The sequence below is a fragment of the Prionailurus viverrinus genome, chromosome B3 (assembly GCF_022837055.1).
Source record: "Prionailurus viverrinus isolate Anna chromosome B3, UM_Priviv_1.0, whole genome shotgun sequence".
NCBI classification, from domain to species: Eukaryota; Metazoa; Chordata; class Mammalia; order Carnivora; family Felidae; genus Prionailurus; species Prionailurus viverrinus.
Window position 1 is genome coordinate 65509329 of NC_062566.1, and position 27357 is coordinate 65536685.

The following is a 27357-nucleotide window of genomic DNA, read 5'->3' on the forward strand; positions in this document are numbered from 1 at the left end:
ATGCTCCTTTGTGTGAGAAAGTCTGGAATTGTAGTTGTAAAAATGAAGGATGTCATTATACCGTTCTACTGTACCTCATCAATTCCTAAAATAATCAACCTTATTACTGTTTTTGGAAATTACTCTCTGTTATAGGATATGATCAAGGTAGGTATCTGAACACAGAGACAAATAGAACACTGTTGTCTGCTCACCATCCACTTCACATATAAATATTATACATATTAAAGGACTGAATCTCCAGTGTCACATTTTGTATTTTATGGTTTAAGATCAAGAAGAAAGATCCTCTGTTCTTCTTAAAATGTGATTTATTAATGTTTGACTTCTTATTTTATAATCCTAAATCAAAAGGACAAAATACAAATTGCCTTGAAGATAAAATATCTGAATAGATTTCACAGTAAGCAGGAAAATACCACACAGCAACAGGTTACCTGCAGGTGTTACTAAGCACTTTAAATGGTGTGGGTGGGGATGTCAGTGGACGTAAAGGTTGACACCAAAGGGAGGATGAGACACTGATGAATTAAAACACACAATCCTAGCTATTCCAAGTGCTGATCTTTAATACTTTCATATGGATGGGTAGGGAAAAGCTGTTTGCAAAAATATGTTACACCCTTGGTGGCCACTTTAGGCATGCACCTTAGCAGAATCTGGTGAAATCTTTCAAGTACACATTTATTAGGTTTGGAAAAAGCCTTGCATCCTAGTGGCATGACATTTTTATTGAATGTTGAGGCCAGTTTAGGGCTTTGTAGTTATGAAAATTGCATGGGAACTAGAGGCACCCAGGATAGTGAACATAATAAAATGTGATGGAAAACACTTGTTCCGTTTTTAGAGTCCACCTAACAAGTGTTTTACTAGTGGGCTGTTCAATTTCACATACCTCAGTCAGTGTCTTTATTCAATCTTAATCTACAGCCAGTCTTAATTTAGTCTCAACTCATATATTAGTCACTCTCTCACTCAAGGTGACAATTGATTTGTTAATCATGCTTTCCTCTTATCCTACTTTTTATCAGAAAATTGTGGGAGCACTCTGGGAAGAGGAGTAGATTATGAGGACATACATAAAAGTAAGATGGACTATGTTAGAAGTGAGAAATAGTCAATATCAGAAGTGATTTAAATAAAAAAAATTTAATGTTTTTTTATTTATTTATGAGGGTGGGGGGAATGGGCAGAGAGAGAGACAGAGAATCAGGAGTAGACTCCAGGCTCCAAGCTGTCAGTACAGAGACTGATGTGGGACTTGAACTCACGAACCATGAGATCATGACTGGAGCTGAAGTTGGATGCTCAAAGGACTGAGCCACTCAGGTGCCCTCAAAAGTGATTTAAACAGACGATGAATGTCGTGGGTACTCATCTGTCCATGTTCATGGCTAATCTGTTCATTTGAGAACAGAACGTTGCAGTAAGAGTATTGGTGATAGTTTAAAATTATGTCTTAACTCACACATGTGATGGTAGTGTGTTGATTTTTGTTTTTTTTATATTTGAGGAAGTAGATAACTATATCCTTTTCATTCATAAGAATATTGAAACATTAGTAATTCTATGACCTATTATCTCCATAATCACATTTTCCTCCTCATTTTCTTAGTTCTTATTTCATTAGCAGCCCAGTTGGCTGGATCAATGGATGGAGGGAATCACTCGGTTGTGTCTGAGTTTGTGTTTCTGGGACTCACTCATTCATGGGAGATCCAGCTTCTCCTCCTGGTGTTCTCCTCTGTGCTCTATGTGGCAAGCATGACCGGGAACATCCTCATTGTGTTCTCTGTGACCGTTGATCCTCACTTGCATTCCCCCATGTACTTCCTACTGGCCAATCTCTCTTTCATTGACTTGGGAGCCTGCTCTGCCACCTCACCCAAGATGATTTATGACCTTTTCAGAAAGCGTAAAGTCATCTCCTTTGGAGGCTGCATCGCCCAGATCTTCTTCATCCACGTCATTGGTGGTGTGGAGATGGTGCTGCTCATCGCCATGGCCTTTGACAGATATGTTGCCATCTGCAAGCCTCTCCACTACTTGACCATCATGAGCCCACGAATGTGCGTTTTGTTTCTGGCTGCTGCCTGGGCCCTTGGTGTCAGTCACTCACTGTTCCAACTAGCATTCATTGTTAATTTACCCTTCTGTGGTCCTAATGTATTGGACAGCTTTTACTGTGACCTTCCTCGGCTCCTCAGACTGGCCTGTACAGATACCTACAGATTGCAGTTCATGGTCACTGTTAACAGTGGGTTTATCTGTGTGGGTTCCTTCTTGATACTCCTCATCTCCTACGTCTTCATCCTGTTTTCTGTTTGGAAACATTCCTCAGGTGGTTCATCCAAAGCCGTTTCCACCCTGTCAGCTCACATCACTGTGGTCCTTTTGTTTTTTGGTCCAACCATGTTTGTCTATACATGGCCACATCCCAATTCCCAGATGGACAAATTTCTTGCCATTTTTGATGCAGTCATCACTCCTTTTCTGAATCCAGTCATCTACACGTTCAGGAATAAAGAGATGAAGGCAGCAATCAAGAGAGTATGCAGACAGCTAGTGATTTACAGGAAGATCTCATAAGTGATATATGACTTCTCACTAATCATGGGATAGCCTTTTGTTTCTATCTTTGATATTTTGGATTCAGAAAACTTGGGACATCTAATATTGATATGAGTGTTATCACAGCTGTGACATAATTCTTACATGATGAATCTATTTAATCCTTATGAAGAGTAAGCCATGGAAACAGTATATCTCGCTATCTATGGAAGTCCCATTTAATTTATTTCAGCAATGTTATATAGTTTCTGGTGAACAGGTCTTGCATATCTTTCTTGAGATTTGTTCCTAATTATTTTAATTTTTGGTGCTATTTTAAATGGCATTTTTGTTTAGTTTATAATTGTTTATTGCTAATTATAGAAATATAATAGATATTTTGTTTATTGAAATTGTATTTTGAAAACTTGCAAAATCGTTCACTTCCTCTTGGTTTTTTACAGAGTAAGTAGGATCTTCCTCATAGATGGTCATTTTTTCAGTGCATAAACACATTTTACTTCTTTTATTCTAGTATGGATAATTTTATTCATTTCTGTTTCCTTATTGTACTTGACAGGTCAAATAGTGTAGTGATGAATATACAAGTGGTTAGGGTGAACATCTTTGACTTGTTTTTATTCTTATAAGAAAAGCTTTCATTTTTTTGTTAAGTATGATGCTAGGTATAGGTCTTTAATACAAGCTTTTTATCAGGCTGATGAAATTCCTTTCTATTTAGTTTTTAAAATCAGCAGTGGATGTTGGGTTATGAAACAGTGCTTTATCTAGTTTAGTATCAGGATAATGGTGGCCTTTTAGAATATATGTCCTTGTTTTAATTTTACTGCAGAAGTTTTGTGGAAATGTTGTAGTTTCTTTCTTAAATGTTTGGTAAAATTTACCAGAGAAGTAATTTTAGCCTGCAGTTTTCTCTAGGAGAAAGTTTTCAACTATAAATTCAATTGTTGGTAGTCTGTGTCTTTAGAGAAATGTGCATATTAATCTATGTTGTCATCATTATTGGAAAAGCTGTTCCTAATATTCTCTTGTTATGGAATATCTGCAAGGGGCGCCTGGGTGACTCAGTTGGTTGAGCATCAGATTCGTGATTTTGGCTCAGATCGTGATCTCACGGTCATGGGATCAAGTCCCGCATTGGGCTCTGTGCTGGGTGTGGAGCCTGCTTCGGATTCTCTGTCTCTCTCTCCATCCCTCTCTCCCTTTTCCTCTGCCCCTCTCCCGAACTTGCACATGCTCTTCTTTCTCTCAAAATAATAATAAGAAAAGAAATATATCTACGACTTTCAATATATTCCTCTCTTTCATTGTCTATTGGTAGTTTGTACCTTTTAAAAAGATATTATCAGCATTCCAGAGATTTTTCAGCTTATTTTTATTAAGGTAAAATTAATATATAACATTATATATGTTTCTGGTGTACAGTGTTATAATTTGACATCGGTATACATGACAAAGTGATTACCACCAAAAGTCTAGTTATTGTTCATTAGTATACGATTGACCATTTCACCCCCCACCCCCCATATTCTTCCCCTTTGGTGAGCATCAATCTCTTCACTATATCTATGAGTTTGGGTTTGTATTGTTTTTGTTTGTTTGTTTTACTTTTTTGTTTTTGGATTCCACAGATCAGTAAAATCATACAGTATTTGTCTCTGACTTATTTCACTTAGCATAATAGCCTTGAAGTCCATATATATTGTTGTAAATGGCAAGATTTCATTTTTCTTTGTGGCTGAGTAGTTTTATCTTGTTTATATATACCACATCTTTTTTATCCATTGGATAAAGTATCCATGGATACTTAAGCTGCTTCCTTATATTGTCTATTGAAAATAGTGCTGCAGTGCACATAGTGGTACATATATCTTTTTGAATTAGTGTTTTAATATTCTTTGAATGAATTCCCAGAAGTGGTATAGCTGTATCATATGGTAGATGTAAATTTTTTGAGGAATCTCTACTATTTTCCATGGTGGACACACCAATTTACATTTCCACCAACAGTGTATGAAATTTCCTTTTTATCTATGTTCTCTCCAACCCTTACTTCTTGTCTTTTGCTTATAGCCATTTTAACAAGCGTGAAGTGATGTCTCATTGTGGTTTTTATTTGCACTTCTCTAATATTTAGTGATATATAAATATCTTTTCATGTGCCTTTTGGTAGTATGTATGTCTTTCTTGGAAAAGTGTCTCCTTAGATCCTCTGTCCATTTAAAAAATCTGTTTGATTTATTGTTATTGAGTTGTGTGAATTCTGTACATATTTTGGATATTAACCTGTTACTAGATATGTGATTTGCAAATATATTCTCCACTTCATTAGGTTGTCTTTTCATTTTTATGATGGTTTCCTTTGATATGCAGAAGCTTTTTAGTTTGATGTATGCCCATTTGTTTATTTTCGCTTTTGTTTCTCTTGCCTTTGGAGTCAGATTCATAAACATTGCTAAGACCAATGTCAAGACTGACTATATTTTCTTCTAGGAATTTTGTGGTTTCAGGTTTTATGTTCAAATCTTTAACCTATTTGGAGTTGATTTTTATGTATGGTGTAAGATAATGGTTTACTTTAATTATTTTGCATGTGGCTGTTCAGTTTTCCTACCACCATTTATTGAAGAGACTGTCCTTTCTCCATTGTATGTTCTTAGCTCCTTTGTCATACATTAATTGTCCGTATATGTGTGGGTTTTTTTCCGGGTGCTCAATTCTGTTCCATTGATCTGTCTATTTTTATGCCAATACCATATTGTTTTGATTACTATTTTGTTTGATTGTTTTGTTTTTTGAGAGAGAGAGAGTGTGAGCAGGGGAGAGGAACAGAGGGAGAGAAAGAATCTTAAGCAGGCTCCACAACGTGGGACTTGATCCCATGATCCTGGGATCATGACCTGAGCCAAAATTAAGAGTTGGATGCTTGACCAACTGAGCCACCCATGAGCTCCTCTTTTTGATGTAATTGGAGGTGGGGTTTATTTCTTAGTTTTTCTTTCCGATATTTTGTTATTAGTGTATAGGGAACACCATAGATTTATATGTATTAATTTTGTATCCTCAAACTTTTCTGAATTTGTTTAACAGTTCCTCAAGGTTTTTGGTGGAAGCTTCAGGGTTGTTTTGTATATAGTATTACATGATCTATAAATAGTAACAGTTTTATTTTTCCTTTCATAATTGAGTGGCCTTTTTTCTTTTTCTTGCATTATTGCTGTGGTTAGAACTTTCAACACTTTGTTGAATAAAAATGATGAGAGTGAAAAACTGAAAGTTTGTAATTTTTCAACATTGAGTGTGGTGTTAGCTGTGAGTTTGTCATGCATGGCATTTATTATGTTAAGGTTTGTTCCCTCTATACCCACTTTGTTGAGATTTTTATCAGAAATAAATGTCAAATTTTGTCATATGATTTTTTTTCTGTATCTATTGAGATGATCTTATGATTTTTATACTTCATTTTGTTAACCTGTATCATATCGATTGACTTCTTTGGATGTTGTATCACTTTTATCTCTGGAATAATCCCCACTTGATCAATATGTATGATTCTTTTATATATTGTTGAAATTAATTTGCTTATATTTTATTGAAGGTTTTCACAGCTACATTCATCAAGGATATCAGCGTGTAATTTTTTTTTTTTTTTTTTTTATGTTGTCCTGGTGTAGTGTTGGTTCAGGGTAATGCTTGGGAAGCATTTCCTTCTCTTCAGTGTTTTGGGAGAGTTTGAGAAGGATTGGTATTAAATCTGCCTTGAATGTTTGGTAGAATTAACCAGTGAAAATGTTTGGTCTTGGACTTCTGTTTATTGAGAAGTTTTTGATTACCAGTTCATCTTGTTACTAGAAGTTGGTCTACTCACATTTTCTATTTTTTTATGATTCAGTTTTAGAAGATTATGTGTTTATAGGAATTTATCCATTCTTCTAGGTTGTCTAATTTGTTGGTGTATACTTGTTTATAGTACTTTCTTATAATCATACTCTATGGTATCTGTTGCAACCTCTTTTATTTCCGATTTCATTTATTTGAGCCCTCTATTTTTTATTGGTTAGTTTAGTTAAAGGAAAATTTTGTTTATCTTTTCAAAGAACAAGCTCTTAATGTTATTGATCTTTTCTATTGTCATTTCAGTCTCTATTTCTGGTCTGCTCTTTATTACTTCCTTTGGGTTCTATTTTTTTTCTGTTGTTTTCTGTTACCAGTTTCATTAATTTCTGTTTGTATTGTTTATATTCTTATTTGTTTTTAATTTGCCTTTTCTACTTTCTAATTATTTTAATTTTTTATTTTAATTCCAATTAGCTGTGTTGTTAGTTTCAGATGTATGTTATTGTGATTCAACAATTACATACATCACCTGGTGCTCATCATAAGTGCACGGTTTAATTGCCATTACCTATTTAACCATACCCCCAACCTCCTCCCCACTGGTAACCATCAGTTCTCTATAAATAAGAGTATATTTCTTGATTTTTCTCTCTTTTTTCCATATGCTCATTTGTTTTGCTTCTTAAATTCCACATATGAGTGAAATATGGTATTTGTCTTTTCTGACTGATTTTTTTCACCTAGCATTCTACTCTCTAGCTCCGTCCATGTTGTTGCAAATGGCAAGATTTCATTCTTTTTTATGGATGAGTAATATTCCTATATATGTATATTACATTTTCTTTACCTGTTCATCAATCCATGGATACTTGGGCTGCTTCTATATCTTGGCTACTGTAAATAATGCTATTATAAACAGAGGGGTTCATGTATCACTTTCAATTAGTGTTTTTGTATTCGTTGGGTAAATACGCAGTAATGTGATTATTGGATGATAGGGTAGTTCTAGTTTTAACTTTTTAAAAAAGTTTATTTATTTTGAGAGTGGGTGCACACACATTAGTGGGGGAGGGACATAGAGGGAGAGAGAATCCCAAGCAGATTCTGTGCTCTCAGTGAAGAGCCCAACACAGGGCTTGATCTCATGAACTGGTAGATCATGACCTACAATGAAATCAAGAGTCACGTGCTAAACCGACTGAGCCACCCACATGCCCCTATTTTTAACTTTTTGAGGAACCTCCATATTATTTTCCAGAGTGACTGTACCAGTTTGCATTCCATCCAACAATGCATGTGTATTCCTTTTTTTCTCCAAATCCTTGCCAATACCTGTTATTTCTTGTATTGTTGATTTTAGCCATTTTGACAGGTGTGAGGTGATATTGTAGTTTTGCATTTCCCTGATGATAAATGATGATGAGCATCTTTTCATGTGTCTGTTGGGCATCTCTGTGTATTCTTGGAGAGATGTCTGTTTATGTCTTCTGCCCACCTTTTAAATGAATTATTTGTTTTTTGGGTATTGAGTTTGATAAGTTCTTTATATATTTTGGGTACTAACCCTTTATTGGATATGTCATTTACAAATATCTTCTCCTATTCCATAGGTTTCCTTTTAGTTTTTTCGATTCATTCGTTGTGCAGAAGTTTTTATTTTGAGGTAGTCCTAATAGTTTATTTTTGCTTTTGTTTCCTTTGCCTCAGGAGACATATCCAGAAAGAAGTTGCTGTGGCTGATGTCAAAAAAGTTAATGCCTGCATTCTCTTTTAGAATTTAGTGGTTTCAGGTTTTACATCTAGGTCTTTCACAAATTTTGAATGTATTTTTGTGTCTGGTGTAAGAAAGTGGTCCAATTCCATTCTTTTGCAGGTAGCTGTTGAGTTTTAGCAACACTATTTGTTGAAGGGACTTTTTGCCATGGATATTCTTTCCTGCTTTGTTGAAGATTGATTATATAGTTGTGGGTTTCTGGGTTTTCTAGTCTGTTCTATTTATATGTATATTTTTGTGCTAGTACCATAAGGTTTTGATAACTACAGCTTTGTAATATAATTTGAAGTCCAGAATTGTGATACCTCCAGCTTTGCTTTTCTTTTTCAATATTGCTTTGGCTATTCATGGTCTTTTGTGGTTCCATGCAAATTTTAGAGTTGTTTCTTCTAGTTCTGTGAAGAAGGCTATTGGTATTTTGATAGGGTCTGCAGTAAATGTGTAGATTGTATTGAATAGTATAGAGATTTTAACAATATTTGTTCTTCCAGTCCATGAGCATGGGGTGCTTTTCCATTTCTTTGTGTCTTCTTCAATTTCTTTCATAAGTTTTGTACAATTTTCAGATTATAGATCTGTCACCCCTTTGGTTAGGTTTATTCCTAGGTATGTTAATGGTTTTTGGTGCAATTGTAAATGGAATTGATTCCTTAATTTCTCCTTCTCCTGCTTCATAATGGGTGTATAGAAATGCAACAGATTTCTGCACATTGATTTTTGTATCCTGAAACTTTACTGAATCCATCTGTCAGTTCTAGCAGCTTTTTGGTGGAATCTTTCAGGTTTTCTATATATAGTATACTGTCTTCTAAAAATAGCAAAAGTTTTACTTCTTCCTTGCTGATTTGGATGCTTTTATTTCTTTTTGCTATCTTACTGCTATGGCTAAGACTTCCATTACTATGTTGCATAAAATTGTTGAGTATGGGCATCCCTATTTGTTCCTGACTGTAGAGGAAGAGCTCTCAGTTTTTTCCTATTTAGGATGGTATTACCTCTGAGTTTATGTATGGCCTTTATTCTGTTGAGGTATGTTTCCTCTAATCTATTTTGTTGAGGGATTTTTATCATGAATGGATTCTTTTTGCATCTATTGAAATGATCATAATGTTCTTCACTTTTCTTTTATTAATGTGGTGTATCATGTTGATTAATTTACAGATATTGAACCACCCTTGCAACCCAGAAATAAATCCCTCTGGACTGTGGTGAATGATTTTTTAATGTGTTGTCGGATTCAATTTGCAAGTATTTTATTGAGAATTTTTGCATCTGTGTTCATCAGGGATATCTATAGGTCTCTTTTTGAGTGGTATCTTTATCTGGTTTTGGTATCAGGGTAATGCTGGCCTCATGGAATGAATTTGGAAGTTTTCCTTCCTTTTATATTTTTTGGAACAGTTTTAGAAGAATAGGTATGAACTCTTTAAATGTTGGGTGGAATACTCTGGTTTCTCTTCAGATTGTATAAATCTTTCGCCTTTAAATGTTGGGTGGAATTTGCTTGTGAAGCCATTGGATCCTGGACTTTTGTTGGTTGGGTTTTCTTTTTTTTTAAATTACTGATTCAATTTGTTTGCTGATCATTGATCCGCTCAAGTTTTCTATTTCTTCCTGTTTCAGTTTATATGTTTTTTAGGAATTTATCCATTTCTTCTAGATTGTCCAGTTTTTGGCATATAGTTTTTCATATTATCTTATAATTATTTGTATTTCTGTGGTGTTGGTTGTTATTTCTCCTCTCTCATTTTTGATTTTATTTGAGTCCTTTTTATTTTTGATAAGTCTGGCTAGAGGTTTATCAATTATTTTGATTTATTTTTAAGGAACCAGTTCCAGGTTTTATTGATTTGTTGTGTTTTTGTTTGTTTGTTTGCTTGTTTCTGTATCATTTATTTCTGCTCTAATCTTTATTATTTCCTTCCTTGTGCTGGTTTTATGTTTTGTTGTTCTTTTTCTAGCTACTGTACATGCAAAATTAGGTTGTTTATTTGATATTTTTCTTGTTTCTTGAGATAGGTCTGTATTGCTATAAACTTCCCTCTTAGAATTGCTTTGCTGTATCCCAGAGGTTTTGAATTGTAGTGTTTTCATTTTAATTCTTTCCATGTGCTTTTTAATTTGTTTTTTGATTTCCTGGTTGACCCATTCATTGTTTAGTGGCATGTTATTTAACTGCCATGTATTTGTGTTCTTTCTGGATATACTTTTTGTGGTTGACTTCTAGTTTCATAGGGATGTAGTCAGAAAAGACACATGGTATGACTTTAGTCTTCTTGAATTTCTTGAGTTTGTTTTGTGACCTAATATATGATCTATTCTGGAGATAGTTCAGTGTGCAATTGAAAATAATGTGTATTCTGTTTTACGATGGAATATTCTGTGTATGTTTATTAAGTCTAATTGTTCCAGTGTGTCATTCACAGCCATTGTTTCCTTGTTGACAACCTGTTTAGATGATCTGTCCCTTGTTGTATGTGGGGTGTTAAAGTCAGGACTATTATTGTATTATTATTATTTCCTTTACATTTGTTATTAACTATTTTATATATTTGGGTGCTTCCAACTTGGGTGCATAAATATTTATAATTGTTATACTTCTTGTTGGAATGTCCCCTTTATTATTATACAGTGTTCTTCTTTGTCTCCTGTTATAGTTTTTGATTTAAAAGTCTTTTTTGTTTGGGATCTCTGCTCCTCCCTGTTCAACAGAAAGCTGCTGCTTCTGGTGTAGTGCCAGCAGTGTCCCTGAGAAATGATGGAGAAGGTCAGAATAAATGGATTTGGGTGTATTAGGTGCCTAGTCACCAGGGCTGCTTTTAACTCGAGAAAAGTGGATATTGTCACCATCAATGACTCCTTTATTGACCTCCACTACATGGTCTACATGTTCCTGATGTTCTTATATGATTCCACCCTTGGCAAGTTCCATGGCACAGTCATGGCTGAGAACAGGACACTTGTCATCAATGGAAAGCTCATCTTCATTTTTCAGGAGTGAGATCCTGCCAATATCAAATGGGATGAATCTGGTCCTGAGTATGTTGTGGAGTCCACTAGGGTCATCACCACCATGGAGAAAGCTGGGGCTCATTAGAAGGGTGGGGCCCAAGGAGTCATCATCTCTGACCCTTCTGCTGATGCCTCCATGTTTGTGATGGGCGTGAACCATGAGAAGTATGATAACTCCCTCAATATTGTCAGCAATGCCTCCTGCACCACTAACTACTTGACCTCTGTGACCAAGGTCACCCATGACAACTTCGGCATTGTGGAGGGACATGTGACCACAGCCCATGCCATCATTGCCACCCAGAAGACCATGGACTGCCACTTTGGGAAGCTGTGGTGTGATGGCTAAGGGGTTGCCCATAATATCATCCCTGCTTCTACTGACACCACCAAGGCTATAGGCAAGGTCACCCCTGAGCTGAATGGGAAACTTTCTGGCATGGCCTTCCATGCCCCCACCCACAGCATGTCAGTCATAGATTTGACTTGCCAAATATGATGACATCAAGAAGGTTGTGAAGCAGGCATTAGAAGGCCCTTTGAAGGGCATCCTGGGCTACACTGAGTATCAACTTTAATAGTGACATGCACTCTTCCACCTTTGATGCTGGGGTTGGCATTGCTTTCAGTGACTACTTTGTCAAGCTCATTTCCTTGTATGATGATGAATTTGGCTACAGTGACTGGGTGGTAGACATTATCATCCACATGGCCTTCAAGGAGTAAGAGCCCCCTGGACCACCAGCCCCAGAAAGAGCAACAGGAAGAGAAAGGCTCTTATATATGCTGGGGAGTCTTTGCCCCAACTCATCCCTCAACACACTGAATATCTCTTGACCTCCACAGTTTCCATCCAAGAGTCCTTGAAGAAAAGGAGGGGCTTGTGGAGCTCCACCTTGCATTGTACCATCAATAAAGTATACAGTACACAGCCAAAGAAAAATCATAGAAATAAAGGGTATTTTGTCTGAAATAAGTATTGCTATTCTGGCTTTCTTTGATATCCATTTGCGTGATAGACATTTTTTGTTCCTGTCACTTTCATTCAGTAAGTGTCTTTAGGTCTAACATGAGTCTGTTATAGGCAGCATATAGAGGAATCTTGTTGTTTTATTTTTTAATCCATTTTGTCACCATATGTCTTCTGATTAGAACATTTAGTCCATTTATATTCAAAGTAATTATTGATAGGTATGTATCTGTTGCCATTTTGTTACTTGTTTTGTGGTTGGTTTTGAAGATTGTCTCTGATCCTTTCTTGCCTTTATCTTGTCATGTTTTGCTGATTCTCTTTAGTGATAGATTTGAATTTATTTCTCTTTATTCTTTGAATGTTTATTAGTGGTTTTGATATATGGTTATCATTAGTTTTGTATATGACTTCTGCATATAGTAGCCTATATTAAGTTGATGTCATTTAAGTTTGAATCCATTCTTCTCTCCTCTCCTCTCCATGTTTTAGGTGTATGTTAATATATTTAATACCCTTTTTTTTTGGTGAGTTTCTTGACTGATTTTTTTACAGAAATATCCATTTTTGCTGCTGTTGTGTTTCCTAATTTTATACTGTCCCTTTTGGTTTGTCCTTTCCACTCAGTGTCCCCTTGAATATTTCTTACAGGGTTAGTTTAGTGGACATTAACTCCATTTGTTTTTGTTTGTCTGGGAAACTCTTTATGTTTCCTTCTATTCTGAATGATAGCCTTGCTAGAAAGAGTGTTTTGGGATTTAAAATTTTCTCATTCAGCACGTTGAACATGTCATGCCATTCCCTTCTGGCTTGGAAAGTTTCTGTTGAAAAATATCCTGCTAGTATAATGGATTTTCCCTTGTAAATTAATGACTTCTTTTGTCTTACTGCTTTTAAGATTTTTTTATCATTATATTTTGCAGTTTTAATTATGTCTTGATGTCAGTCTGACTTTGTTGATTTTGATGGAAATTCTCTGTGCCTCCGGGATCTGGTTGGATATTTACTTTCTTACATTAGGAAAGTTTTCAGCTATTATTTATTCAAATTAATTTTTTGCCCTCTGTTCTCTGTCTTCTTCTGGGACTCCTATAATACAGGTGTTATTATGTTTGATGGAGTCCCTGAGTACCTAAAGTCTGTTCTTGTTTTGAATAGTTCTTTTTTCTCTCTTTTGTTCAGCTTGATTACTTTCCATTACTCTCTTTTCTATGTCACTATTTCATTCCTCTGCCTCTCCCACCCTTCTGTTCATTCCATCAAGAGTGTTTCTCACTTCCATTTATTGAGCCCTTTATCTTTTCTATTTTATTCCTTATCTCTATGTTAAGGGTCTCACGTGTGGCTTCCACTTTTTTCTCAAGTCCAGTGAGTATCCTTATAATCATTACTTTAAATTCTTTCTCACGTATGTTACTTATATCTGTTTCATTTAGATTTCTGACCATGGCTTTGTCCTGTTCTTTAATCTGGGACAAATTTCTCTGTCTTTTCATTTTGCCAAAGTTTCTCTGCCTGTCTGTGGTTAGGATGGTCACTCTGTCTCCTGTTCTTGAGAAGGTCACTATGTCTCCTGTTTATGAAGAAGAGGTCCCGTGGCGCCCTGTTGAGAGGTACCCCCTGTTCCTCAGTGCTTAGTACTTCTGAGAATGTCTCCAATGTGTGCTGTGTGTACTCTTCAGCTTTGTTCTGGCCACTTCAGGTCTGTTGTCTGCAGAGGCTCTCTTTACTTCTTGTGTGCAGTGTGTGGTCCCTTGACTAAATGCACCACATTTTAAGTAGGCCTCCTCTGGTCTGTTTGTGAAATGATATCTGTCCACAACACCATTAGAGCTGAGGCTCTGAAAAATTCCCAAGTTGGGAGATGCAGTGTTAGTAGGGGTTTTGGCTGGTCTTCTGGAGGAGTGGCCTCCTGAGCTGAGATTAAGGCAAGTGTCACTGAGAGGGACAATTCCACTAGATTGGGTGGGTGGGGTGGGGAATGGCAGGACTTGGTGTAAGCAAGTTAGGTAGCATGTTTCAGCACTGTGCTCATTCCTGCAGGTGGTCCTGTGCTTATGCTCAGGGGTAGGAGAGGGAAATTGTACTTGCCAGTTCCTTTATTTCTAGAGGGGTCTCTCTATGAATGCTGCCTCTTTGGGATCTGCTCTGAGACAGGTGGATAACCTCCTCACTGTGTGCCCCAGGCATTCTTCATATCACTATTTCCATGCTGTATATCAGCATCTTGAATTTTCTTCCAGAAGGGTACATTGTCCTCTGAGCTCTATCCCAGCCCTACCCACTGACCTTTAAAACTCAAAGCTTTAAGCCCTCCTGGTTGCAAGAACTCATGAAATTCAGCCCCTGTGGCTTTCCAAGCTGATTGCTATGGGGATTTATTTTCCTCCTGTTCTTCCTTATGGGCTAGTCTGTCTCTTGCCCTTCTGCAGCACCCATGATCTGTTTATCTCTCAAGCCATGTCTCTGCATTTCCTACCTTGTTTGATGTGGCTTCTTCTCTACCTTGAGTTGTGGAGTTTGTTCTGCCAGTCTTCAGGTCAATTTTTGGGCTATTTAGGATGCTTTGATAGTTATCTAGTTGTATTTGTGGGATGAGATGAGCCTAAGGTCCTCCTACTCTGCTGCCATCTTCCCTGACCCTTTTCTCCTTTCTTTAGGTAGAAACCATAGTCATTCATCTGATACCTTTCTAATATAGGTATTTAGTTCCATTAATTACCTTTTAAACACTTCCTTAACTACATATATAAATTTCTATAGATCTTTTTTCTTTTGATTCAGCTCAAAATATTTCCTAATTTTATTTGTAATTTCTTTAACAATTTAAATTTCTTTAACACACAGGTTATAATTCCCAGGGGAAAAGTTCCAGATATAATTATGTTATTGATTCTAGTTGATTCTCATTGTAATCAGTAACCTACTTTCTATGATTTGAATGCTTTTAAATCTATAGAGACTTGTCCTATGGCCCATAACACAGCCAGATCCTGTCTCACCTTATGCTGAGGACTGAACAACCTGCAGAGCCTGGTCCTTTGGGACTGCTCAGAACATAGAAAAGGTGAGGCCATTCAGTTACAGCTGATGCTGATGCTCTTTGAGATTGTAAATGAGCACAGAACTGAGGTTTTTCTTCTAGGAAGAAAGGAAAGAAACAAAGGGGGCCCAATCCCCAGAAATTCAGAGTGATGTTTGTGGAGCCAATTTCTATCTCACTTATATCAAATGGTAAAAAATGGAAAAGCTCAGTTTTCTGGCTCCACTAGCAAAAAAGGAAAGGGGTGGATGTGCTGTTATAGCTGGAATTGTTCTGTGAGATTGGGAAAAAGGACAGAACTGATGCTTTCCTCCAGTCCTAACACATGCTATAATGGATTGGTCTCTCTCTTGCTTCACTTTGAGTACTGCTGACTAGTGAAGGTCTCTCCCAGTCAAAATCAGTCCGTACAGACTGGGAGAGAAAGTAGATTCTCTAAATGAAGAAAACAAAGCAAACCTACAAGGAACATGAAAAATCATGAAATATGACACAGTACAATGAGGACAAAAAGCCTCCAGTAACCAATCCAAAAGAAATGGAGATCTGTAGATTGCCTAACAAATTCAAAACAATCATTTAATGAAACTCATTAGGTAGAGAACAGGATAGACAACTAAATGAAATGAGGAAAGCACTGCATTAATAAAATGCAAATATTAGCATGGAAGTAGATATGAATTGAAAAAACAAAAATACTGGAGCTTAAGTATCTGATAACTGAAAAAAGCATGGATGGGGTTCAAAAGTAGAATAGATCAAACAGAAGAAAGTGTCAGTGACCTGTAGACAAGTCATTTGGACTTATTGAGTCAGAGGAGCAAAAAGAAAAAAAGAAGGAAAAAGAATAAAGAAAGCTTAAGGGACTATGGGACTCCATCAAGTGAACTAATATATACATTATGGGAGCTAAACAAAGAGGAAAAGGAGGAGAAAGATGAGAGGAGTAAAGAGAGGGAGAGAGAGAGAAGAGACAAAAAGCTTATTTAAAGAAATATTGTCTGAAAACTTCTTAAATATGGGGAAGGAAATGGATATCCACAATCATGAGACTCAAAGTACTCTGAATAGGTTGAAATTAAAAACATTTACAATGAGATGCATTATAACCACATTGTCAAAAGTCAAAGACAAAGAGAATTCTTAAAGCAGCAAGAAAAAAATGACTCATTTTATACAATGGAGCCACCATATGACTGTCAGTGAATTTTTCAGCTAAAACCTTGCAGGGAAGGGGTGGTTCGTGGTGGAATATATTCAAAACTCTGAAAGAAAAAAAAATCCAAACAAGAATGCTATACCTAGCAAGTCTCACCTGTAGAAATGAAGGGGAGAGAAAGGTTTCCCCAAAGCTTGAATTCATCACCACCAGTTCTGCCTTATAAAAAATGCTATAAAGGTACTTCTTGAGACTGAAACAAAAGGGTATTAATTCATGATTTCTTGTCAGTCTTTTGGCTAAGATCAAGTGTAGGATGCTAATTCATGAGATAAAAAAGTATGGAACTCACTGGTAAAGGTAGATATATACTAAAATACAGAATATGCCCATACTATAGTGGTGCTGTGTAAACTATAATGGTGGTATATAAATCACTTTCAACCCTTTCATAAAAGTAAAAAGACAAAAATAATAAAAATAAGTACAGTAATTTAATGGATACACAAAAGATGTAAATTGTCAAATCACTATCATAAAATATGTATGGGATCGGTAGGGGTAACCAGAAACTATGGGAGGGGTAATGAGAAGTTATTGTCAATGAATACAAAGTTTCAGCTTGGGATCATGAAAAAATTCTCAAAATGGATAGTGGGGAGTGTTGTACCACAGTGTGAATGTGCTTGATGCCATTGAATTGTACACTTCAAAATGGCAGGTAAATGTATTTTTTTTGTATATTTTACCACAATAAATGTTACGTATACACCAGAAAAAAAGTGTAGAAGTTTTGTATGTAATCAAAGTTAATTTGTTATCAGCTTAAAATGGACTATAAGATGTGTTATATAAGTCTCTTTGTAAACACAAAAACCCACAGCAGATACACAAAATATAAAGAGAAAGGAATCAAAGCATACCACTACAAAAAAGCTATCAAATAATAAAGGAAGACAGTGGGTAGAAAGAAACAAAGGAAATACAAAACAGAAAAGTGGCAATAATAAGTTCTCATCGATAATTATTTTAAATGTAAATGGATTAAAATCTCCAATAAAAAGATATAGAATAACTGAATGTATAAAAAACATCCAAATAAATTCTGCCTACAAGAGACTAGTTTTTTTTCAATATCTGAAGTTTATTGTCAAATTGGTTTCCATACAACACCCAGTGCTCATCCCAAAAGATGCCCTCCTCAATACCCATCACCCACCCTCCCCTCCCTCCCACCCCCCCCCCCCCCCATCAACCCTCAGTTTGTTCTCAGTTTTTAAGAGTCTCTTATGCTTTGGCTCTCTCCCAGTCTAACCTCTTTTTTTTCCCCTTCCCCTCTCCCATGGGTTTCTGTTAAGTTTCTCAGGATCCACATAAGAGTGAACACATATGGTATCTCTCTTTCTCTGTATGGCTTATTTCACTTAGCATCACACTCTCCAGTTCCATCCATGTTGCTACAAAGCGCCATATTTCATTCTTTCTCATTGCCATGTAGTACTCCATTGTGTACATAAACCACAATTTCTTTATCCATTCATCAGTTGATGGACATTTAGGCTCTTTCCATAATTTGGCTATTGTTGAGAGTGCTGCTATAAACATTGGGGTACAAGTGGCCCTATGCATCAGTACTCCTGTACCCCTTGGGTAAATTCCCAGCAGTGCTATTGCTGGGTCATAGGGTAGGTCTATTTTTAATTTTTTGAGGAACCTCCACACTGTTGTCCAGAGTGGCTGCACCAGTTTGCATTCCCACCAACAGTGCAAGAGGGTTCCCGTTTCTCCATATCCTCTCCAGCATCTATAGTCTCCTGATTTGTTCATTTTGGCCACTCTGACTGGTGTGAGGTGATGTCTGAGTGTGGTTTTGATTTGTATTTCCCTGATGAGGAGCGACGTTGAGCATCTTTTCATGTGCCTGTTGGCCATCCGGATGTCTTCTTTAGAGAAGTGTCTATTCATGTTTTCTGCCCATTTCTTCACTGGATTATTTGTTTTTCGGGTGTGGAGTTTGGTGAGCTCTTTATAGATTTTGGATACTAACCCTTTGTCTGATATGTCATTTGCAAATATCTTTTCCCATTCCATTGGTTGCCTTTTAGTTTTGTTGGTTGTTTGCTGTGCAGAAGCTTTTTATCTTTATAAGGTCCCAGTAGTTCATTTTTGCTTTTAATTCCCTTGCCTTTGGGGATGTGTCAAGTAAGAAATTGCTGCAGCTGAGGTCAGAGAGGTGTTTTCCTGCTTTCTCCTATAGGGTTTTAATGGTTTCCTGAAGAGACTAGTTTTAAGGACACACATAGGCTGAAATTGAAAGGATGGAGAAAGATATTTCACATTAATGATAATGAAAAGAACACAGGAATGCTTATTATTTCAGATTAAATAGACTTAAAAATTGTCAAAGGAGACAAAAATGGTCATTATATTATGGTGAAAGAGTCAATTCATTAATAGGATATAACAGTTGTAAATATATATGCACCCAACATCAGATCACCTACATGCATAAAGGATATATTGAGAGATATAAAGTGAGAAATATACAGCAATACAATAAAAGTCAGGGACTTCAGTACGCTATCCTGAGCAATGTGTAGATCATTCAGTTCTAAATAAATAAGGCAGTGAATTTGAACAACAGTATAGACCACAGGGATCTCACAGGTGCAGAAATTCCCATACAACTGCAGCACAGTACACATTGTTCTCAAATGTACACATAACTTTCTCCAGGACAGATCATATGTTAAACCCCCAAACTAGTCAACAAAAATTTTTTAAGATTTTGTTTTTAAGTAATCTCTACACCCAGTGTGGGGCTTGAATCTACAACCCTGAGACCGAGAGTTGCACGCTCCACTGCCTGAGCCAGCCAGGTGCCCCACAAGTCATTAAATTTTAATAAGATTGAAACAATTTCAAGTATCTTTTTTTTTTTTTAATTTGAGAAAGAGGGTCGGGGAGGGGCAGAGAGAGGAGAAAGAGAATCCCAAGCAAGTTCTGTGCTGTGAGCACAGAGCCCAATGTGGGGCATGAACAGTGAGATCATGAGCTGAGTTGCAGCCAAGAGTCAGACACTTAACTGAATGAGCCACCCAGGTGCCCCTCAAGTATCCTATCTGACCATAATAGTATGAAACTATAATAACAGAAGGAAAATTTGGAAATTCACAAATCTGTGGAAATTAAGCAACACCCTAGGAAACAGCCAATGCATGAAAGAAGTAATCAAAAGGGAAGCAAAAAAGTATCATAAGGAAAATAATAAATTGAGAGAAAAAGAATAAAACACAAGATACCCAAACTTACAGGATGCACATAAGCAGTTCCAAGAGGAAACTTTATAATGATAAATGTCCATGTTAAGAAAAAAGAAAGATCTCAAAATCACAACCTAAATTTGCATATTGAGGAACTAGAAAAGGAACAAACCCAGCCCAAATTAGCATAAGGAAGGAAATAATAAAGGATTAGAGTAGAAATAAATACAGAGTAGAAAAACAAAAAAACGATAGAGAAGATCAATGAAATTAAGAGCTGGTTTTTGCGGAGATAAACAAAATGGACAAAACTTTTGCTAGAGTATTAAGAAAAAAAAAAGACACAAGTAAAATTACAAATGAAAGAGGACACAAAAAATGATACCACAAAAATACAAAGGATGACAGTGGTTACTATAAAAAAAGATATACCCACAAATTGGATGACCTAGAAGAAATAGACAAATTTCTAGAAACATGTGATCTACCAACACTGAATCAAAAAGAAATACAAAATCTGAATAGACTAATAATGAGAAAGGAGATTAAATCAGTAATCAAAAACTTTCCAACAACAAAATCCCAGGTTAAGATGGCTTCACTGGTTAATTCTACCAAACATTTTAAGAAAAATTAATAGTCCTTTTCAAACTATTTTAAAAAGTTGAAGACTAGTGAATACTCTGAATTTATTCTACTAGGACAGCATTACTCTGATACCAAAGCTAGACCATGACGTTACAAGAAAAGAAAATTATAGGCCAATATTCCTTACGAATATACATGTAAAAAGCCTCAGCAAAATGCTAGTCTACAAAATTCAACAGCACATTAAAAAATTATATACCATAATCAGGTGGGATTTATTTCTGGGATTCAAGGGTGGTTCAATCTATGCATATCAATAAATGTGACATATGTTACCAGAATGAAGTATAAAAATCATATGATCATCTCAATAGATACTGAAAAAGCATTTGACAAAATATCCTTTCATAATAAAGGTGATAAATTAGGCATGGAAGGAATATAACTTAATATAATAAAGGCCATATACAACAAAACCACACGTAATACAATACTCAATAATGAAAAGCTGAAAGTTTTTCCTCTAAGATCAGGAATAAGACACGGATGCTGTCTTGCCACTTTTATTTGACATAGTTAAGCCAGGGCAATTAAACAAGAAAAACAAAGTGCATCCAAATCGGAAAAGAAGAAGTAAAACTGTCTCCATTTGCAAATGACATGATATAATATGAGAAAACTCTAAAGACTCCACCAAAAAAAACCGTTAGAAGTAATAAATGAATTCAATAAAGTTGTGGGATACAAAATTAACATACCAAAATCACTTGCATTTCTATAAACTAACAAGTATTTTAAAAAGAAATTAAACTGTTTGCAATAGCATCAAACAATATGAGGTACTTAGGAATAAATTTAACCAAGAAGAGGAAAGATCTGTCCATTGAAAACTATTAAGTCAATGATGAAAGAAACTGAAGACACAAATGAAATGGAAAGATATCACATGTTCATAGATTGGAAAAATTAGTATTGTTAAAATATTTATATTCCCTAAAGTGATCTGTACATTCAATGCAATCCTACCAAAATTCCAATGGCACTTTTCACAGAAAAGGAAAAAAAAATCCTAAAATTTGTGTGGAACCACAAAAGATCCTGAATAGCCAAAGCATACTTGAGCAAGGAGAACAAAGCTGGTGGCATCACATTGCCTGATTTCAAACTATATTACACATCTATAGTAATCAAAACAGTATGGTATTGGCATAAAAACAGGAAAATGGACCAACTGAATAGAGAGCCCAGAAATAAAAGCATAGATATATGGTCAACTAATCTTTGACAAAGCCACCAAGAATACACAATAAGTAAAGGACTCTTTAATAAATGGTGTTGGAAAATTTGGATATCACATGCAGAAGAATGAGATCCTTTTTTCACACCTTATGCCCCCCAAAAAACAACAACATTCAAAATTGATTAAAGACTTAAAGCATAAACTGTGAAATTAGGACAGGTGCTAAAAGAAAAGATATGGAAAAGCTTCTTGACATTGATCTAGGCGTGTTTTTGAAAAATATGATACCAACAGCAAAAGCAGTAAAGAAAAAAATAGACAAACGGGATTGTATCAAACTAAAAAGCTTCTGCACAGTGAAGAAAGCAATCAGCAGTTTGTAGAGACAACTCATGGAATGGGACAAAAATACTTGCAAACTATAAGTCTGACAAGGGGTTAATATCCATCCAAATAAGTAAGAAACACCTACAGCTCAACAGGTGGAAAATAAATAACTTGATTAAAAAATGAACAAATGTCTTAAACAGATATTTCTGAAAAGAAGACTTACGAATCATCAGCAAGTATATAAATAGATGATCGATATCACTAATCATCTGTGAAATGCAAACGAAAACCACAATGATGTATCACTTCACACTTATTAGAATGGCTAATGCAAAAAAGGCAAAAGACAAGTGTTTTTAAGAATGTAGACAAAAGGGTACTCTTGTATGTTGTTGGTAGGAATGTAAATTGCTATAGCCATCATGGAAGACAGTATGGAAGTTCTTTAAAAATTAAAAATAGAACTATAAGTATCTTGAAGAGATAACAGCATTCCCATGTTTATTGCAGCATTATTCACAGTAGCCAAGATATGGAAACTTTTGACGGATGAGTAGGTAACAAAAATGTGATACAAACAGAGAATGGAATATTATGACAACATGAATGAACCAGGAGGTTATTATGTTAAGTGAAATAAGCCAGACACAGAAAGACAGAAATACTATATGATCTCACTTATATGTGGAATCTAAAACTTTGAACCAATAGAAGAAGAACCAACAGTTTCCAAGATACAGGGAATAGGAGAAATGGGCAGATGTTGGTCAAATGGAGCAAAGTTCGAGTTATTTAGGGTGAATAAGTCTTGGAGTTCTAATATACAGCAAGTTGACTGTAGTTAATGATCTTGTACTATATAAATGAAATTTACTAACAGGGTGAGTATAACTTCAGCGTTCTCCTCACACACACGCATACACATATACAAAGATAACTGAGGTGATATGTTAATATTGATCATGGTAATCATTTCATAGTGTACGTGTATATCAAAATACCATGTTGTACTGCTTACATATGTACAATTTTATATTTCATTTAGACTTCAATTAAGCTGGGAAAAGAGTAAACATAATAAATTATGAGCTAGGAAAAGGTAAGAAAATGATTGTAAAAAGATGCTCAACATCATCATTAGGGAACTGTAAAATAAGACAGTGTAATGCCACTACATACCTATTAGAATGGCTAAAATCCAAAACATTTGTGACACCAAATGTTTGTGAGGCCTCCCATTCTTTGTTAGTAAGTATGCATAATGGTACGGCTGCTTTGGAAGACAGTTTGGCAGTTTCTTACGAAACTACATATACTCTTAATGTATTATCTAGCAGTCATGCTACTTGGTATTTCCCCAAATGAGTTGAAAACTTACGTCCACACAAAAACATGCAATGGCTGGTTATAGAGCTTTATTAACAATTGTCCACACCTAAAGCAAGCAATATACCCTTAAATATGTGGATGCATAAACAAACTGGTATATCCATACAATGGTGGAAAGCTCAGATTGCATCGCATTTGGTGACACTGGTTCAACTGTTCAGTCTCTACTGGAGCCTAGAAGCAAGCTAAAAGTTCTTTCTCAAAAGTATATTGAGTATCTGTAGAAGATGGTATGTGGGTGCTCCCAAAGTCTAAAGGTCTGAGGTTATAATTCACCCATAGGGAACCTCCAAAGGCATCATTCAGTGATCCTATATGTTATACATTCTTTGTATATTTGCTGGATCAGAGAGACCACATGTCAGAGAGGCTTTCAAGATAGTCTGAAGCTGCTGTAAAGCCTTCTCTGGTTCTATGCCCTGTCCAAAACTGGAAATATTTTGAGTTACTTGGTTATTAGATTGGAATATTATGCCAAAATGAGGCATATGTTACCTCTGAAATATTAAGTCACACAGAAAATTGTGCCTCTTTGTTTGTGGTAGATGCAGCAGCACAAGATACAGCAACTTGTCCACCTTGTATAAGGTATCTTGGCTGTCCCCAGACCACTATACTCCTAGAAATTTTACTGCCGTGACAGCCCATGAATACTTATGAGATTTATTTTCCATTCTATGATATACATGTATATCTTACCAAGGTATCTAGAGTAGCTGCTACTTCTTGCTCTGGTCCAGTTGTCAGACTAACAATATAGTGAGCCATGGTGATATTATTTGGAAGAGAGACGAAATGAAGTTCCTTGCAGATTAGATTATGACATAGGACTTGGAATTCTGGTATACTCTAGCATAGGACAGTGAAGGTTTGTTTTTGGTTCTGGGTGCTGGAAGCAAACTGTTTATGATCTTTGCTAATAGGTATAGAGAAAAAAAAACTCTTCGCTACATTAATAGCTGCCTACCAGGTATCAGGACAGTTAAATGCATCTGGTAAAGAAGCTGCAATTAAATCACCACTTTTGTGAGTTGACAAAGTATTTCATTAAGATCCTTTGACTTCTGCACAGGCTCATAGGTGATTTTAATAAGGATATGTTAGGAATCACCTGTCTTATATCTTTCAAGTCCATGATAGTGTCACTAATCCTTGAAGCTGCTCCAGGAATTTGGTTTTGTGTCTAGTTTTCTCTTTTGGTATGAAGAGACAGTAGTAGTGGCTTACACTATACCACTGATACTATAATAGTTCATATCACATGTATCAGAGAACCAATGCAAATATTCTTCCATTTGCCATGTATGTCTATTCCAACTATGAATATTAGGACTCCTGAAATAACTGAAAAGGGTTAGGACCTGCTGGGCCCACTGTGAGATAGAACCAAGCAAAATTCCCCTCACTTCATCTCCAGTAGGCCCTCCTCTGACTGGTGGACCACAGTAGTATTTTAGTGTCCAGAAATTAGTGTAAATTCAGAGTTACAGTCCAGAAATTCTCCAGAAGTCTGGTTATTTCTTCTTCCCCAATGTACAATCACTCTGGTAAATGATCCTAGCTTTAATACAAGCAATGACAAATATTTACAGTGTATTTCTTTTTACCCTGTACTAGGTCCTTCTTCAAAGAGATCCAAGTGGCTAAAGTCTGGAAATTGTAGAGACAATGTGAATCTCTGTTGCTTTTATTTGTCACATTCTTGGTGACCAGGTGACCAGATAGAAATATTTTCTGTTCATACAAGTCAAATAAGACTTTTATTAGGCTACCCATCTTTTTTCAGTTCTAGAGGTACTATGATTAATTATCTAATGCCAAAGGTATTGTCAGGTCAAACTATTTTATTATTGCTTTAGTTCTGTTGCTTCTTATGGTACCACACCCATATTATGTCTGGCAATTAAGTGCTGCCACTTGGCCACTGATACCCTAGTTACCTCATCAGCCCTATTGAATTCAGGGAGCCAAGTTTAAAGACAGTGCTGACATTCTTGACCTACAGCTTTTTCATAATGCTAGAACTTCCTTTCTTATTTTATTTCTTCTAGTCTTGATGGAGTATTCTGTGGATTTCATGGGGAACGTGGTTGGAAATGAGTGAGCAGCATTACAGTCTCCCTCAGCCTTTGAATATCTTCTACAGTAGACTAAGGAGGTTATGGCAAATCAGCTTCATTCTGTGTATCCTAACTTTGGGTCTAAGTAAGATGTGAACAAAATAAAGCAAATGATTACAGTCTTTCCAACACATGGTGCTGGGAAAATTGAAGAAGCGCATGCAGAAAGGTGATATTGGACTCCTATCTTACACCATACTAAAAATTAACTCAAAGTGGGTTAAAGATTCAAATGTAAGGCTGACACTAAAACTAGGAGAAAAAAATAGGGAAGAAGCTCCTTGATATTAGTCTTCTTAGCAATTTTCTGGATATGATAGCAAAAGCACAAGCAACAAAGCAAAATTAAGTAAGTGGGACTATGTCAAACAAATAAGCCTCATTACAGCAAAAGAAAAAAAATGAAAAGGTAACCTACAAAATGGGAGAAAACATTTGCAACGTATGTATCTAATAAAGAGTTAATATCCAAAGTATATGAAGAACCCAGAACTTAATAGAAAAAAAATCTGATTAAAAAATTGGCACAGGATTTGAATAGATATTTTTCTAAGAAGGCATACAAATGGTCATCAGGCACATAAAAAGCTGCCTAGCATTACTAATCATGAGGGAAATACAAATCAAAACCACAATGAGATATCACCTCATTGTGATATCTCACACCTGACCTATCACACCTGTTAGAATGGCTGTCCTCAAACATATGAGTGCTAACAAGTGTTGGTAAGAATGTGGAGAAAAGGGAACCTGTGTGCATTGTTAGTGGGGATGTAAACTGGTGCAGCCACTATGGAAAGCAGTACAGGGTTTCCTCAAAAGATTAAAAATAGAACTGCCATGTGACCCAGCAATTTCACTTCTGGGTCTATACTGAAGGAAATGAAATACTAAATACTGAAATACTGAAAAGATATATGCACTCCCATATTCACTGCAGCCTTATTCACAACAGCTGAGACATGGAAGCAACCTGTGTTCATCAAAGGATAAATGGATAAAGAACATGTGACATATATACACAATGGAATATCGTTCAACAATGAGAAAGAAGGGAATCTTGCCATTTGTGACAACATGGATTTATGTAAAGTGAAATAAGTCAGAGAAAGACAAATAGTTATGATGCATGCATGTGTGGAATCTAACAAATAAACAAACTTGTAGATAGAACAAATTGGCAGTTGCCAGAGGCAAGGAGTTGGGGGATGGAGTGTAGGCAAAATGGGTGAAGGTAGTCAAAGGTACAAACTTTCAGTTTTAAAATAAGTCCTGGGGATATAAGTGTATAGCATAGTGAGTATAGTTAATAAAACCATATTGTATATTTAAAAGTTCCTAAGAGAATATATCATAATTCTCATCACAAGAACAAAAAATGTAACCATGAGAAATAAAAATTTTTTAAAATTTAAAAAGTGGTGCTTGGGTGGCTCAGTTGGTTGAGTGTCTGACTCTTGATTTTAGCTCAGGTCATGATCCAATGATTGTGGAATCGAGTCCTGTGTCCATGCAGAGTGTGGAGGCTGCTTGAGATTCTGTCTCTCTCCCTCTGCCCCTCTCCCCAGCTTGCGCTTTTTCTCTCTCTCTCTAAATAATAAAGTAACTGTGTGTGGTGATGTTAACTAGACTTATTGTGATCATTTTGCAATATATACAAATATTGAATCATTAAGTTGTACACCTGAAAATAATATGATTTTATACATCAATTACATTACAATAAAAAAGAGAATGAGTTCTCTAAATTGGTTTTATATTATTTCTATTTCTGGAAATTTGTTTTCTGATCAGATTAGATTTAAAAGTATTAATGACCTTGTCAGCAATAAAGGGGATATAGGTAGTCATTACCATGCAGTAGCAAAACAATTACATCAATTATCACCTGTAAACACTAGCAATTGAGTGTTCATAGGAGGCAAGTCTTTGGATGATCAAGACATTGTTACAGAATCATTCAGTGAAAACGTGGAGTATAATGGGTTTGGTTGGTTGTTTATAGTAGACTGGAGATCATGGGGAAAGAAAAGGGGAGAGTTCAAGGCTTTAAATTCCCAT

General features: G+C 35.9%; 1 protein-coding gene and 1 pseudogene across 1 annotated transcript; both read left to right on the forward strand.

Moving 5' to 3' along the window:
- Nucleotides 1-1650: 1650 nt before the first annotated feature.
- LOC125168348 (olfactory receptor 4F3/4F16/4F29) lies at nt 1651-2589 on the forward strand. Its single transcript, XM_047863414.1, has one exon. It carries the CDS (start codon nt 1651-1653, stop codon nt 2587-2589), a length of 939 nt encoding a protein of 312 aa, XP_047719370.1.
- An 8351-nt stretch (nt 2590-10940) lies between these two features.
- LOC125167885 (glyceraldehyde-3-phosphate dehydrogenase-like) lies at nt 10941-11920 on the forward strand (annotated as a pseudogene).
- Nucleotides 11921-27357: the final 15437 nt, after the last annotated feature.